General features: G+C 39.9%; 1 protein-coding gene across 1 annotated transcript in view; it reads left to right on the forward strand.

Annotated features, from left to right (window-relative positions):
* CDK6 (cyclin-dependent kinase 6) overlaps positions 1-16,981 on the forward strand; it is a 292,037-nt gene that overhangs the window by 136,794 nt on the left and 138,262 nt on the right. The window contains exon 3 of the mRNA XM_006834296.1: positions 5,590-5,757. Within this exon, the coding sequence (XP_006834359.1) occupies positions 5,590-5,757 (168 nt within the window). The remainder of the gene's footprint in view (positions 1-5,589; positions 5,758-16,981) is intronic.

Here is a 16,981-nt window from a genome sequence, read left to right on the forward strand (position 1 = left end):
TGCAAGGGAGACTGGGCCTACAGGAGATAGTGACCTTCCCCCAAAGTCAAAATAGAAAGCCTTCCATTAGTGCTGGAACTCTCAATGTGAACTTCTAGCCTCCTAAACTGTGAGAGAAGAAATTTTTGATATTTTCTGTTATAGCAACATTAGATAACTCAGACAACAGGGAAATTCCCATTACTTTTGTAAATGAAGAAAACATCCATTTGTGAACAGGAAATATTAAAACTTTTCTATGTTTCCAAAGGTAATAAACTGTGTGTGTGTGTGTGTGTGTGTGTGTATAATATATATATCTCTTATCCTACAGAGTCACCATGCTCCCCTTTGTATTATTAGAAGGCCTAATGATTTTGCAGTGTATTGTGAGAAGGATATGAAACATGTTGTTTATTCCATTGATGAACAAGAATTCTAAGGAGTTTCAAAAAACTTGTTAAAATTTTTCTTCAATAGGGAAACTGTATATATATTTATGTATATACAGACTCCTGGTGTGGTGCAGCACTGGACTGCAAACCACAAGGTCAGTGGTTCAAACCTACCAGCATCTGCTTGGAAACCCTGTACATATATATTGTTTTTGTTAAGTGCCATTGAGTTGATTCCCACTCATAGTGACCCTATATAGGTCTTCTGAGGAGTGGCTGGTGGGTTTGAATCACCAACCTTATGGTTCAAACCAGCCTTGTGGTCCAGTGCTTATCTTGCAGTGCCACACCAGGACTCCATATATATATAAATGTATGTGTGTGTTGTTGTTAAGTGCCCTGGAGTCAGTTTTGACTCATAGCAACCCTTCATAGTATTTCTGAGAAGCAACTAGTGGGTTTGCACTACCAACCTTGCAGTTAGCAATCCAGTGCTTATCCTACAGCACCACATCAGGGCTCTGTATATATATCTATATATACAGTTTTCCTTGAGGTAAATTTTAACAAGTTTTTGAAACTCCTTAGAATTCTTGTTCGTCAATGGAATAAACAGTATATATTTTTTATCCTTCTCACAATACATTGGAAAATCATTTGACTTTTTAATGATACAATGCAGAGCATAGTGACTGTGTAAGATAAACACTGGACTGTGAACCACAAGGTCACTGGTGCAAGGCCAATAGCCACTATCAGCAGAAAACTGAGGCTTTCTGATCCTGCAACAATTTAAAACCTTGGAAGCCCTACTATACAGGGCTGCTATGAGTCAGAACTGACTTGACAGCACGTAACAACAGCAACAACAGTCCCTGTCATACTCTGGTGGCTTTCATGTTGCTGTGAGGGTAGAAGCTATGCCACGGATAGTTCAAATACCAGCAGAGTCACCCATGGTAGACAGGTTTCCACATAACTTCTATACAGACTACAGTGAAAGAGTTGATGAAACGCTATCGCTAGGTCACTGAGTTGTACATGTAAACAAATTGGTGTAGGTTTTGCTGTATATATTCTCAACACAACAATAAAGAAAAATTGTATTATTTTTTAAAATCTTATGGATAACAACAAAGTATTATTGTTCAATACAGTATTGGAACTCTGGACAGTATTTCATTGTGTTAAATATGAGGTCTCCGTGAGTCTGAGCTGACTTAATGGCAGCTAACAACAAATTTACTTATTCAACCTGTATGCTGAGCAAATAATCCGAAAAGCTGGGTTCTATGAAGAAAAACACGGCATCAGGATTGGAGGAAGACTCATTAACAGCCTGCGATATGCAGATGGTATAACCTTGCTTGCTGAAAATAAAGAGGACTTAAAACATTTACTGATGAAGATCAAAGAGCCCAGCCTTTGGTATGGGTTACATCTCAATGTCAAGAAAACAAAAATCCTCACCACTGGACCAATAAACAATATTCTTATCAACAGAGAAAAGATTGAAGTTGTCAAGGACTTCATTCTTCTTGGATCAACTATCAACACTCATGGAAGCAGCAGTCAAGAAATCAAATGATGTACTGCATTAGGCAAATCTGTTGCACAAGACCTTTTTAAAGTGTTGAAGAGCAAAGATGTAGCTTGAGGACTAAGATGCGCCTGACCCAAGTCATGGTATTTTCGGTTACCTCATATGCATGTGAAAGCTGGACAGTGAATAAGGAAGACTGTAGAAGAATTCATGCTTTTGAGTTACGGTGTTGGAGGAGAATATTGAAAGTGCCTTGGGCAGCCAAAAGAACCAATAGATCCATTTGGAAGAAGTGCAACCAGAGTGCTCCTTGGAGGCCACAATGGCCAAATTTCGTTTTTCATACTTCAGACATATTGTCAGGTGGGACCAGTCACTGGAGAAGAATATCATGTTTGGTAAGGTGGAGGGTCAGAGAAAAAAGGAGGACCCCCAATGAGATGGATTGGCCAAGTGGCAGCATCGATGGACTCAAGCGTGTCAACAGTAGTGAGACTGGCCCAGGATTGGGCAGTGTTTCATTCTGCTGTGCATAAGGTCACTATGGGTCCGTACCGACTCGGTCACTATGGGTACCTAACAACAACAACAACAACAAATTTAGAAGATGTAAGGAAAACTATTTAGCTCTGTAAACTTTCACCCAAACTATATTAAAGATAAATAAATAAAATATAACATTGGTTTATTTATTGCCTACCTGCTCTATGCTGGTTAATAATAATACCAAAAAGTTCCACCTTTTGAATGCTTACTATGGTACTTCTGTGAAGTAGGTTTTGCTATTTTCCCACTCTTTATTGTTGTTGTTGTTAGGTGCCATCAAGTCTGTTCCAACAAATAGTGACACCGTGCACGAAACACTCCTGGTCCTGTGCCATCCTCACAACCATTGTTGTGTTTGAGTCCATGGTTCACAACCACTGTGTCGGTCAGTCTTGTTGAGAGTCTTCCTCTTATTCCCAAGATGTCCTTCTCTAGGGACTGGGCCTTCTCAAATACATGTCCAAAGTAGGTGAAACCAAGTCTCACCATCTTCCCTTCTGAACATTCTGGCTGTAATTCTTCCAGATAATTATTCTGGAAGCCCATGGTGTATTCACTGTTCTTCAACAGCACCAAAATTCAAAGGCATCAGTTCATCTTCAGTATTTCCTAATCATCTACTTTTGCATGCACACAAGACAATTGAAAATGCCATGACTTGGTACACCTTAGTCTTCAAAGTGACATCGTTACTTTTTTTTTTTTTGGTACTGTTGGGTGTTTTTTATTTTGTTTTGTTTCATTGTTACTTTTTAACACTTTAAAGAAATCTTTTGCAGAAGAATTGCCCAAAGCAGTTCGTCACTTGATTTCTTGGCTATAACTTCCATGGGCAATGATTGTGAATCCCATTAAAATGAAATTTTTGACCACTTCCTTCTTTTTTTTTTTCATTTATCCTGGTGCTGCTTATTGATCCAGTTGTGAGAATTTTTTATTTTCTTTGTGTTAAGATGTAATCCATACTGAGGCTGTAGTCTTTATCTTCATCAGTATGTGCGTCAAGTCTTCTTACTGCTCAGCAAGCTAGCTTGTGTCATCTACATGTCACAGATTGTTAATGAGTCTTTCTCCAATCCTGATACCATGTTCTTCATATAGTTGAGTTTCTTGGATTACTTACTCAGCCTACAGATTAAATGAGTATGGTGAAAGGATACAACCCTAACACTCACCTTTTCTGATTTTATGTCTATGTACAAGTTCCATGTGAGCAATGAAGTGGTCTGGAATTCTCACTCTCTGCAATGTTATCCGTAGTTTGTTATACTTCATGCAGTTGAATGATTTGCATAGTCAATGGTATTCTCTGCTTCAGCCAATACCCATCTAACATTAGCTGTGGTATCCCTCATTCCATGTCCTCTTTTGAATCTAGCTTGAATTTCTGGCATTTCCTGTTGATGTACTGCTACAACCAGTTTCTAATTATTTTCAGCAAAACTTTACTTGAGTGCAATATTAAAATAGAGTCCTGATGTGCACTATGGGTTAATGTACTGGATTTCAAGGTCTGTTTGAACTGCAAGATCAGCAGTTCAAGCTCACCAGCCACTCCTTAGAAACCCCATAGAGGGTTGCTACTCGATGGCACTTAACACCAGCAAACAATATTAAAATATGAATGATATTTGGTCAATAATTTCCTACTTCACAGATGGGCAAATGGAAGCTCAGAGGAACTAAATACCTTATGCAGTGTTTCATGCTTACTTGTTCAGTGACCTGCTAAACAACACTGAAGACTTGAATCCAGTTGTCCAGACTCTGGGTTAAATCAAGGCTCTGCCTCTGTCTAAAACAGTCTGACTACTCCTGTGTATCAGTTAACTTCTTGCCCTTGTGAGGTGAAGGTTATGATATTACTTCCCTCAAGATTGTGGTATGGAATCAATACCTTACAAATGCAATCCTGCCTAACAGGTAATGACTGCTTAGCATTTAGGGACTATTAAAATAATCATTGCCATTAATAATAATATTACTCACTGGATTTAATTTTTGAAATAATGTGTCAGACAATATAGAAGTTTGCAGGTCAAAAGTATTCACTTCTCACTACCTTCTCCTTCCTCTCTCCAGCATAAACAATTCAGCGTTTGCCCTTCTAGCGCATTTCCTATACCATGTCAAGCTATTTTATTTTAATTTTTATTTGTTTATTGACTGGTTAGGAGAGAAACTCTTTTCTATAAATGCAGACCCATTCTTTTTTTTTTTAAACTTTTTATTGTGAATTGAGTGAAGGTTTACAAAGTCATTAGTTTTACATTCAACAAATCATGCACTTTGTTTCATCTCAGTGATGACAATCCCCTCCGCTCAACAATAGTTCGTTCCGCTTCCTTCCTGTGAATCCTACTTGCACTCCACTTATCTTCCCATCCCCATCCTTCTCAACTTTGTCCTTAGGAAAATGTTGCCCTTTGGATTTTTGAATAATTGACCATACCATGATGAACATTTACATACGTTGTCCCTTTCCCCTCCCTCCTTATAAGCCTATCTACTGCTTGACTGAAAATTGGGCCACAAGGGCGAGTTCCTTTCCAGACTTGAAGGGTGGTCGAGGGCCATAGTGTTAGGTTCCTCCAGTCTCTTTCTGACTGTAAACCTGATTTTTTGAATTTTTTTTTTTTTTTAATAATTTTGAATTTTGTTCCACATTTTCTCCCACTCTATCCGGGACCCTTTAATGTGAACCCTTTAATGGTAACTGGGCACAGTCTAGTTCTTCTGTTCTCAGAGTCCTGAAAACTGATGTTCACACGTTCCATTAGTCCATTGGACTGATTGATTCCAAGCCTCTTCAGTGTGTATCACTCTTCTTTCTTCCGCACATGGAGAGACCATTAATTTTGCACCTTAGACAGAACTCATGAGCTATTTTAAAGTTGTCCTTTTGTTAATAAAATACATGTTGAGAGTGACATGTTTTATAGTGTTCTTGAGAATGAGTGAATGGAAAAGTAAGAATGGAGATGAATTCATTTAGCAAATATTTATCACATGTTCACTATATACTAAGCAGCCTCTTAAGTGCTGCAAGTTCAGCGTTGAATATGGTCCATGTAGAATTTATTTTGCTCTCTTACTTACTTTATTTTCTCTTTTGGTTTTATTTAGGACATGATGTTTCAGCTTCTCCGAGGTCTGGACTTTCTTCACTCTCACCGAGTAGTGCATCGCGATCTGAAACCACAGAACATTCTGGTGACCAGCAGTGGACAAATAAAGCTGGCCGACTTTGGCCTTGCTCGAATCTACAGTTTTCAAATGGCGCTTACCTCAGTGGTGAGTGAGACAGTGCTGTTCTTCTATTAAACTTGTTTTTTTCACAGTTTAAATGGCTAAATACCCCCCTTTCATGTCCTTAATTCTGTTGCTGCTGTGGTCAGTTGGTGGACAGAATGTCTGTGCTTTTTTCATAGCAGTGGGTAGGGCAAATGTGTTTACAACTACAGACACTTCTAGGCTGGACTTGTTGTGGACATGACCCATGGCAAAAAATAACACGTTATATCTTAGCCACTAGAAAGGAATCAGATACATGTATCCAAGCACTTTTTGCCATAACCACTATTTTCAGAACTGCATATGTCATGTCTGGGGGACCCAGCTCATTGTCAGGGGACAAAGAACTTCTCTAGGAGCTTCCCCTGACCTGTCTGCAGCTTCCTAATTTGAGGAAGAGCAGGTCTGTGAACACATTCCCTAGCACACTGGTGCTGATGGTGAAGAAGAAATGGAATTTACTTAGAGATGACCCTTGAACATGTAGTGCCGCCCTTCCAGGTGAAGGCTTCATCCAACCCAGAATAGAAACAATCAACCCAAGGGCCCTTTTTTGTCAAACATCGGCACTTATGGTAGCCTACCATTTGTCTCATTCGGATGCAAAACCATGAGAACTATTTACTTTGTTAAGCTTCTATATCTCTGTAAAATTCTTTGTTTCTGAGGTGAATTTTTATGAAATTCACCCAAAATATAAAAAGAGGGACCTTTTGGTAGCAAGCACATAGATAATACTAGAGGAACGCTGGTGGTACTGTGGGTAAGTACTCGAAAGACTGGCAGTTTGAACCTACTGATTGCATCACAGGAAAAAGATGCGGCAGTCTGCTCCCTTAAAGATGACAGCCTTGGAAACTGTGGGGTAACTCTCTGTTCTGTCAGTCAGAATTGACTCAATGGCAATAAGTTTAGGCACTAGTAACGTTTCCCGTTACAGACCTGTTCGTAAACCATTCATAAACACAAAAAGCCAAGGAGTGCCTCCTCTGCTGTGCAGGAGATTGCAGAGAAGAATCCCTTCAATTCAATGAATACTAGAAACATGCTGCCCTCAAAGGTACAACAGTAAGCCTTAGGAAAAACCATCCTCTTGGGCCAGTATATTATTCTTCACATCTGAGTTATCCTTGAAGTTATCTCAAGCAGGGTCAGTACCCACTCCCTCCCTCAGGGGTGAAACTATTAAGAAATGAATGGAGCATCTTTGGGAGATGGAGGATGGCTGTTCCTGGTATTCAGTGGATGTACTTCAGGGAGGCTAACATTCTGCACAACAAAGAACTGTTCTACCCCAAATTCCACGAATCCTTTTTCTGGGGAACAGGAGTAGAAATTCGGGGAGAGGAGATGGAAATTCTCAGACAGAGATAACTTGTAATAGTAAATGATCCAACTTACAGCCATCTCCTACCTCTTACCACAGGAGTATGAATACAATGCTCTGGACATGTAAGACCTCTCATAGTCATAACATTATATACTTTACCCAGGACTTCAGTAGTTTGACAATGCAGTCCTTGGAGTATACTGTCATTGTTTAAAGATAAATCTTTGTTTCCTTTCTGCTCAGCACACACTATTTCTTTTAAGAAGACAAGGTACCAGACGATGATAAAGGACAGGTCTTAGTTTTGGGCCAGGTCAAGGGAGCCCTTGTGTTCTTTAGTAACCACGCCAGAAAGGGTTGAGTCTGTGCTTCCCCAGTGGAAGGGTGAGGTAAGCTGCGGGCTTCCCTAGGAAGTTATGTGCATGTTGTTTCAGGGCCCTGGGGAGAAGCTTGAATAGGCCTTGTGATCCGGAGAATCATCAGGGGAGCCAGTGGAAAGAACTGTTCTTCTAGGGTACACTATGGAGGGAAGGGTGAGCAATGACACACTTTATTTTGCTTACTCCTCCCACCCCCAAAAAAGGGCACTAACAACCATCAATAAAAACAGGAAAACGAGTTGGTTTTTGTTTGGTTTGGTTTGGTTTCTTGTTGAATCTGAGGAATGATAGCCCAGCTTGTGCGTAGCATCAATTAACATTCCATTCTTGCTGAAAGTTGATATGTTCAGACAGGAAAACTTAGACAAATTATTTCACAGACAGAGAAAAGGGGAGAGGCTATCATAAATACATGACTTTTCGGTATCTACATTGTACTGCATGCTCCGTATTTCCGATGAGGACATAAAGAACTGTTAGCAGCTAGGAAAGACACTGGAACAAATTGAGACTTTCTTTGGAAGAATGATAGTTGGAACTTCATGGCACTCATAAAGGATACGTTTCCTGTAGGGTACTGCATTTTTAAAAAATTCCCTCTCTTAAGAAATCTTGATTTTATCTTTTTCTTCTGAAAGGGAAGATCCATATAGTATAGGAGACATTCATTTATATACACATGGCATGATATAAAGACCTATAATCACAATTTTTCATACGGAAGTGGTATTTATTGTTAGTATTTCTAGAGGAGAAAAAGGACCACACTCCACTTCCTAGACATAAACATTTTGAAATGGATTGTGTCATACAGGAACTAGGACTTCAAGTGTGGAAAGTTAAGGAATTATAAGTAAACTGATTTAAGAACTGACATCTTAACAGCCATCAGAAATGCTAACATGTTTCTTACTTCTCTATGCCTGGCTCAGATGTCCCCTTCTACTCCCCTCTAAGAGTCTGGTTTGCAGTCAGATGCTAACTTAAAGACTGACTGTTCAAACCCACCTAGGAACTCCACAGAAGCAAGACCTGGCAATCTGCTTCCATTACAATTATTGTTTATAAGTGCCATGGAGTCAGTTCTGACTCATAACGACCCTATATAGGGCTTCTGAGGAGCGGCTGATAGGCTTGAACCGCCAACCTGTGGTGAGTAGCCAAGTGCTCATCCTACAGCACCACACTAGGATTTCCCATTAAAATGACAGCCAATAAAGCCCTGTGAGTTATTCTCCATGAGTTGGGATTGTCTCTCAGCAAGAGGTTTTGTTTTTTGCTACCCCTGAAGAAATTAATCACTCCTTCCTTCCAATGTTCCCAAAGTTGTATCTTATTAGTGTCTTTCATGATCCTGCTTTTTGCCTTGTTTGTAGTTATTTGGGGGTTTTATGTCCTTCATCAGGCTGTAATATCCTTGAAGGCAAACACTCTTACTCATTCTGCATTGCTCATGATCCTAAAGCGTGTTGTTATTGTTAGGTGCCATTGAGTCCATTCCGACTCGTATCAACCCTGTGTACTACACAGCACACTGGCCAGTCCTGCACCATTCTCACTATGATTGTTACACTTGAGCCCATTATTGCAGCCACTGAATCTATCCACCTTGTTGAGGGTCTTCCTCTTTTTCACAGACCATCTACTTTTCCAAGCATGATGTCATATTCACCATCATTCCTCCTAAGGAGTAGTCTTACTGCACTTCTTCCAACATAGATTTGTTCATTCTTCTATCAGTCTGAGGTCTATTCAATATTCTTCGCTAACATCGTAATTCAAAGGCATCGATTCTTCTTTAGTCTTCCTTTTTCATTATCCAGCTCTCACATGCATATGAGGTGATTGAAAATACCATGGCTTGGTTCCAGGCACATCTTAGTCCTCAAAGTGCCATCTTGACTCTTAACACTTTAGAGAGGTCTTTTGCAGAAGATATGCCCAATGTCAGCGTATTTCTTGGCTGCTGCTTTTATGAGCGTGAATTATGGATCCAAGCAAAATAAAATCTTTGATAACTTCAGTCTTTTCTCTGTTTATCATGATGTTACTTATGATCCAGTCTCAGGATTTTTATTTTATGTCTAGGTACAATCTATACCGAAGGCTGTTGTCTTAGATTTTCTTTAGTATTTCAAGTCCTTTGCTCTCAGCAGGCAAGGTTGTGTTATCTCCATATCTCAGGTTGTTAATGAGTCATCCTCCAGTTCTAATGCCATGCTCTTCTTATAGCTCATCTGCTCAGATTATTTGCTCAGCATACAGATTGAATAAGTATGGTGAAAGGAAACAACCATGATGCACATGTTTCCTGATTTGAAACCACTCAATTTCCCCTTGTTTTACTCGAACGACTACCTCTTAGGCTACAAGCAAGCTCTACATGAGTGTAATTAAGGGTTCTGGAATTCTCAGTCTTCACATTATTCTCCAGAGTATGTTATGATCCACACAGTCAAATGCTTTTGCATAGCCTTTCAGACACAAGTAAACATAGTTCTGGTTGTTGTTAAGTGCCATTGAATCAGTTCCAACTAAGAGCAACTATGTATCGTTTCTGAGGAGGGCTTTAACCGGCAACCTTGCAGCTCAAACTAACCTTGCAGTCCAGTGCATTATCCTGCACTGCCACACCAGGATGCCCACTATTGGTATCCTCTGCTTTTCAGCTAAAATTTATTTGACATTAACCATGATATATCCCTCATTCCATATCCTTTTCTAAATGTGCCTTGAATTTCTGGCAGTTACCTGTTAATGTACTGTAAATCTTTACAGGAGAAAAAAGCCTCATCTTTCTCCCGCGGAACAGCTGGTAGTTTCGAACTGCTGTCCATGAGATTAGCAGCCTGATTCGTAACCACTACGCTAGCACTCAGAAAATGAATGAATGAGTTGACAAATGCTGACGTGTTAGATTTATGCAATTGGTCATAATGAAAATAGGGGAGGAGTTCTTTTATACATTCATTGGTTTCATTTGATGTGTTTTATAGCTATCTGGTAGTGCTAAACAGAAGAAGTTATTAGAACATGAACTTTAAAGCTTACATCTTGCACTTTAGTCTTTATTCATTGGCAGATACCTGTGTTCATGTTTATGAAAGCTGCACTCTGGCGCTTCAGTCTCATTTTAGAATTGAAAAAGATACTCTGAACCCAAGTTCACAGTTTGTAGATCATGTATGTAGTAGTATAGTACTCCTCTCTGCTGCTTCCCAAGAGAACTACATCTATGAAGTGAACTTCCTGCCCTCCCAGAAAGCAGTAGAGCTCCAAGAGTGCAGTCCTGTTGTAATTTGACTAGTTATTTGAATCTTTTTTTAAATCAACAGTATTTTAGTATTAGTAAGCATAAGAAGAGGTATCAAGTTCTTCTAGATAACATTCTCCAAATGAAAGAGGGGATGAATTATTAGACAACTTTTACTATCTACGTAGCTGTTTATTAATCAGTGTAATGATATCTGTATATTCCATAATGTTTATGTGTGTATATATATATGTGTGTGTGTATGATATTTCTATTTGGATCAATGACAATAGCTTTTATTCTTAACTTCTCTCTGGAAACTCTAGAAAATTTTCACTTACAACCTAATCCTTTGAGGTACCATTTAGCAGCATGTTGTTGTTATTGTTGTTGTTAAGTGCCGTCGAGTCTGTTCTGACCCATAGCGACCCTGTATAGGGCTTCTGAGGAGCAACTGGTGAGCTTGAACCACCGACCTTGCAGTTCAAACGGCTTTTCAGTCTGGCGCATTAACCCACAGCGCCACACCTGAACTCCTTTTAGCAGCATTCTGCCCTATTATAAAGGCCTTACATGATAGATTCTGGGCTACTGCTCTGTAATCCCTGGTGCAGTATGCTTTAGGACAGTATTCAATAAAAGACATCTTTTCTAGGTTAATTGAGCATCTGAGGATATAACCTTTCTGTTGTTGTAGAGCATTGATTCAATTTCAACTAATAGCAGCCATGTGACAGAGTACAGCTGCTCCATAGGGGGCTTTTTGTCTGTAATCTTTATGGGCGTCCTGGTGTGGTGCTGTAGGATAAGTGCTCAACATCAAGGTTGATTTGAACCTCAAGGTTAGCTGTTCAAACTCACCAGCCGCTCCTCAGAAACCCTATACAGCGTCAATATGAGTCAGAAGCAACTTGATGGCACTTATCAACAACAAATAACTCTGGTAACATAGTGGATTACAAACTCGGTTGCTGACTGCAAGGTCAGCAGTTCTAATCTATCAGCTGCATCACAAGAGAAAGATGAGGCTTTCTGCTACAGGAAAGATGTACAGCCTCGGAAACCTTATACAGGATCGCTATGAGTCAGAATTGACTCCACAGAGCGTAGCCACCAAGTACCTTCATAATAAAGAAAACCCTGGGTAGAAATGAAACTACACACCGTAAAATGATGTTGTTCCTTTTGGTCTTTCAATAACTTCACCTTCTGAGATGAAATCCAAGGGTGGCCTGCCTTAAAGAAATTTCTGCTCTGCAGTCAACAGCATTACAGTGACTTTTTAATGTATTTGAAAGACCTATATAACATAAGAACTTTAGACAAAAGGAAGAATAAGCATTTTTTTCTTCAAATATCTGTGCCATCTGCACACATATTTTGGAGTGAAATTCTACTTTGTTACTGTAACAGAAGAGTGGATATGTTCTCCTGTCTTTTTAGTGAGTGGATTAAAATATTCACTGAGTGAATTACATTCACTTTCTCCAAAGATCTCCCCCCCCCATATCATCTTTCCTGTTAAAAGACATACATGTCCTGAAAACATCTTTCACACTGTAAAAATGACCAAAAGACCAGAAGTAAGTAATAAACTAAGAAAGACTTTTAGTAGACAAGTTTTACAAAATACAAAAATTCATTTGGGAACATTTTTAATAGGGCCCTTAATAAGATTTCCAAATTGCTTTATTTAAAATTATGAGTTTCTGTAAATGCCAAAAGTAATGCAAATGTCGTTGCTGTTATTACGTATTTTCAAGTCAATTCTGACTCATAGTAACATTGTATAGGATTTCTGAGGAGCAGCTAGTAAGTTTGAACCTCTGACCTTGTGGTTCACACTGACCTTGCAGTCCAGTGCTTATCCTACAGTGCCATACTAGGACTCCGGTGCAAACATTAGCTTGCCAATATTCTCTTCTTATGCCTCTGGAAATAAATGGTTTCCTACTCTGACCCAGCATTGGTAACATTTAGTAAACATTGAAGGAATCCAGTGGATTCAGAAACTTTTTGACAAGCCTAGGGGAGAATATGAATGAGATGGAATCATGGCATTCAGTCAACAAATAATTCCTGATCACTTTCCATGTGTCTGGCTCTGGCAGTGAACCTAAAGGATGATGGTGAGTAGAAATGACAGGGTCCTCACTCCTCGTAGAATTTAGAATCAAGACTGGCTATCAAATCTTAATCAGATAGCCACACAAAGAAATGTTTAATTAGGACCAGAGAAAGAGATTTGGTTCTATGAGGCCATGTGACTCAGGAACCTGCCTAGGCTGGGTATCAGGAAAGCCTTCCCTGCCCACCTATATCAGGAGATTACCAGCACCCTCTTCTTGGAGCCCACCTGGCTGGGAATGTGCACATCCACTGTGCAATCTGAGCTTACTTTCTGTGTGTGTGTACAGCACCCAGTTGGCACCACCAAGTGACAAAGTGACATAGGACCAAAGATTGGAGAACAATGTCATCTTTTACGGGAGAAAATAAATTGTTTATGTTTGTTTCCTCTTCGTGCATGTTGTATTTACTATGGAGAACTGGCAGGGTTTGTGCCTCAGCTTGAGCAGCCGACTTGCTCCCACAGAAGCCTCCAAACGTTGCCAGTGCATACTGAACAAATCAAACCAAGCACATTACATGAGCATAATGGAAAAAACCCAAAGCCCTGTCGCCTCAGCACCTCAGCGAAAGTGCAGGACACACCTCTGGGGCAGGAAAGCCTCCCCGCTCCACATCTCCTTGCCATGACACAACCAGTTCTGTTTTGTTAAAACTTCCAGTTGCCAGTACATATTTCATAGTTAACAATGGAGTGTTTGTACCGGTTTCGTTTTCACTTTCACCAGTGAGGGAAGTGGAATACAATGGGGGCTGTGCACAGAGCTGGGAACAGGACACGTTTTCTTTAGGATTCCCAGGACTGGGTATGTGGAAAATACCAGAGCCAAAACAAACATGAAAACCCATTCAGATCCTCGGTTGCACATTCTCGGGTAGTAGTAAAACACATTTTGAGTTGCCATCTGCTAGGTTAACTCTGAGTCTGCAGTGAAGACAAACATTGGTGACCACTGTGAGAACTTCTCCTATGGAGAAAGATAATGCGTCCCATACTATACAGAAGGCTGCCATAGGTGTGCGTGCGCCCATCTGGATGTTTAATTGCACCAAGTATATTTGTGGAATTCATCAAATAACTGCTTTCCTTGTTTATAAAAGATAGTCATTCATCTGACTCACCTAATTCTAGCTCCTTCATAAATGGTCACTGTTGTGAATTAGTTCTGGATGAAAACAGTTTAACTGTAATACCACTGCCCAGAGGATGTTTTACTCAGTGAAAGCACAGGATTCTCTTTGCTTCCTCTGTACATCTCTTCTGTTACCATGTCCTATCAGGGTATGATATACATAGTGTCTGCTTCTCACCTGGTTTTTTACAGCTGACCATATAGATGCTGGTGTGGCGCTGTGGGTTAATGCGCCAGACTGCAAAGCCGTTTAAACTAAAAGGTCGGCAGTTCAAGCTCACCAGGTGCTCCTTGGAAACCCTACATAGGGTCGCTATGGATCGGAACCAACTCGATGGCACTTCACAACAACGACAATATAGATGTTATATGATATCATTCCAATTGCAGAAGCTTGAGGTCACGATTGAAATGTGAAAACCAAGCATTGTTTGAGGGTTAACAAGACCAAATGATTTAGAGAGATTTTTGTAGTCAAAGGGATGCAGGAGATTTAAAAACGAAAATACTTCTGCCTCCTTACATTTAACGTTTTCTGGTCCTATTCCTTCAGTGGTTGGGCATGGGCTAGTGTAACAGTAGTGGTGTAGGATAAACACTGGCTTGTTAACTGGAAGGTCAGCAGTTCAAACCCACCAGCCACTCCTCAGAAACCCTCTACAGAGTCCTGATGAGTCGGAACCTACTCAATGGCACTTAACAACAACAACAAATTTGCTTAATTCCAGTGAAACATGGTCTTGGAATTGAATATAAAAGAATGTTCCTATAATTTGGATATTTACCTCTTTAAACCTGTGGGTATTGGTGTTTCTTAAGTTTTTCATATGTCACCGCCTCCTTGTAAGTAAGGGAAAGGTAGCAGGATCTTCATTTGACTTGGGTTTTAATCATCTCAGTGTAAGTTCCTATGTGCAAGATATAATATTGAAATTCTGTTTTGCTTACATTGGACATACTCATTTTTATTCAGGCATATTTATTTGGTACTTCTTGCCACACCATAGGCACTTGATAAATGAATGAATTCTCATGATTCCCCAGTGCCTAAAGGATGAATTCCAGATACTGAAGCACAGTACACTAAGTTCTTTGCAGCCCAGCTCCAACCTACATCTCTAACCACTTCCACCCAGAGTCAACCTTCATACACATAGACGTATATACCTTGTGGTCCACTAACACCAGCACATTTCTCACTCTTTTCTGAACTTAATTTCTTTCACACCTCCCTGCTTTCACAAATGAGTCAATGAATTAATTTCTAACTCTGCATTTTCCATGTTGCTTCTGGCATTGTTGTATCATTGATTCTAGCATCTAAAATAAAGATTTTGTGTTTTAGATGTAACCTTCAGCTAATCTCCCAGTGCCCTGCATCACTCCCAGTAATAACTTGAAGGAGTAACATTCATACTTTGTCTGTCTGGGCATCCATTCCTAATCTTCAGATAACTATTATGTTCATCCCTCTTAATTCAAGATCACAAACCTTCCTTGTTGTTATTGTTGTTAAGTGCCGTCGAGTCAGTTCCGACCCATAGTGACCCTGTACAGGGTTTCCGAGGGTGTAAATCTTTATGGGAGTAGAAAGCCTCATCTTTCTCCCGCGGAGCATCTGGTAGTTTCGAACCGCTGACCTTAAGGTTCGCAGCCCGATTCATAACCACTACGCTACCAGAGCTCCACAAACCTTCCTACTCCTCCCCAATTCATGTACTTAGATTTTCAATCTGGCATGCTTCTCTTAAAACTCTTGGGGATTTCTTGAAAAACCATAGTGTCACAGGAAAAGGTTGAAATTATCTGCATTATAGTTTCTTTTACTCCACTGGAGTCCTTGAGAAGATTAGATGTGTGTTACTCCCAATATGGTCTCTCCAAAAGTTAACCTCAGACTTTTCTGTCATTACTTGTAATACTGGATTTGCTTATATATTGTGTTGACTTTATTGTTAACATTCTAAGATAGTTTCTGATGATCTTCTTGGGCCTGTTGAACCATTCTTTTTGTTGCCCCCGCTTTCTGCTTTCCTGTTGGAACACAGTGTGATTTACATTGTTACACCCAACATCTCTAAGAACAAAGAGGATTTTTCATTCTCTCAGAAGTTTGATCATATAGTTTACAGTTGGCTATAGAGGAATAATGTACCTTCAGGTCTCAGGGAACCATCCAGAAGGAAAGAAGGGGAAAGCGTAGGAGAATTTGCTTTGGTATTGCTCATATATTTATTTTGAAGGCTGGTGGAATCTAAAATTGGGTCTGTACATTTAAAAGTTCAACCATTAAAAAAAACAAATAGAGGAGAAAAATCTTGACTCCTTCTATTATAAAATATTTATTTTGCTGGTCTTTTTTGTCTTTTTATTTTTATTTGTTTGCTTTTATTTTTTAATTTCTAAAGCTGGCTTTCCTTTCCTTACTTTTTCAAGGTTCCTGATGCTTTGTAATGTCTGGAGGTGTTTTCTGGAACCTGGTGCGCATACTGCAGCAGTCCATTGCACTGGTCGCATTCAGTGCTGTCTGCACCTTTTGTTCCTTGTGTGCCTTACGTGCCACTGGGTGACTACAGTGAGGTGGGGATGGCACATGGTATCAGTTCTTGTGGGAAAATATGCTTCAGTGGCTTACTGGCACTGCTTTTGGAATGTGGCATTTAAAAGTACCTTTTTACAGTGGGAAAGAATTGTCAAGAATAAACAGTCTGACCTTGTTAAAAGGGCCAAAGTCTCTCCATAACCCAGTTCCAGAAAAACGAGCTTTTCCTCATTTAGAAAAAGCAAGATGTGGGGGTGGGGGTAGGGGGTAGGGGGTTTATTTTGGGTGTTGGGGAGGGCAATACAAGAAGAAGGAGGAGGCAGAAGAACAAGATAGATAGGGAAACACTGAGAGAGGTTTGCATGGCCTAGTGGGACAGAGATAAATAGTGATGCATACTCAAACTTGGAACAATAGGGCTCTGGGATACAGGGATCTAGGTATAGCTTGAAGAGG

The sequence above is a fragment of the Chrysochloris asiatica genome, unplaced genomic scaffold (assembly GCF_000296735.1).
Source record: "Chrysochloris asiatica unplaced genomic scaffold, ChrAsi1.0 scaffold00010, whole genome shotgun sequence".
In the NCBI taxonomy this organism is placed as follows: domain Eukaryota; kingdom Metazoa; phylum Chordata; class Mammalia; order Afrosoricida; family Chrysochloridae; genus Chrysochloris; species Chrysochloris asiatica.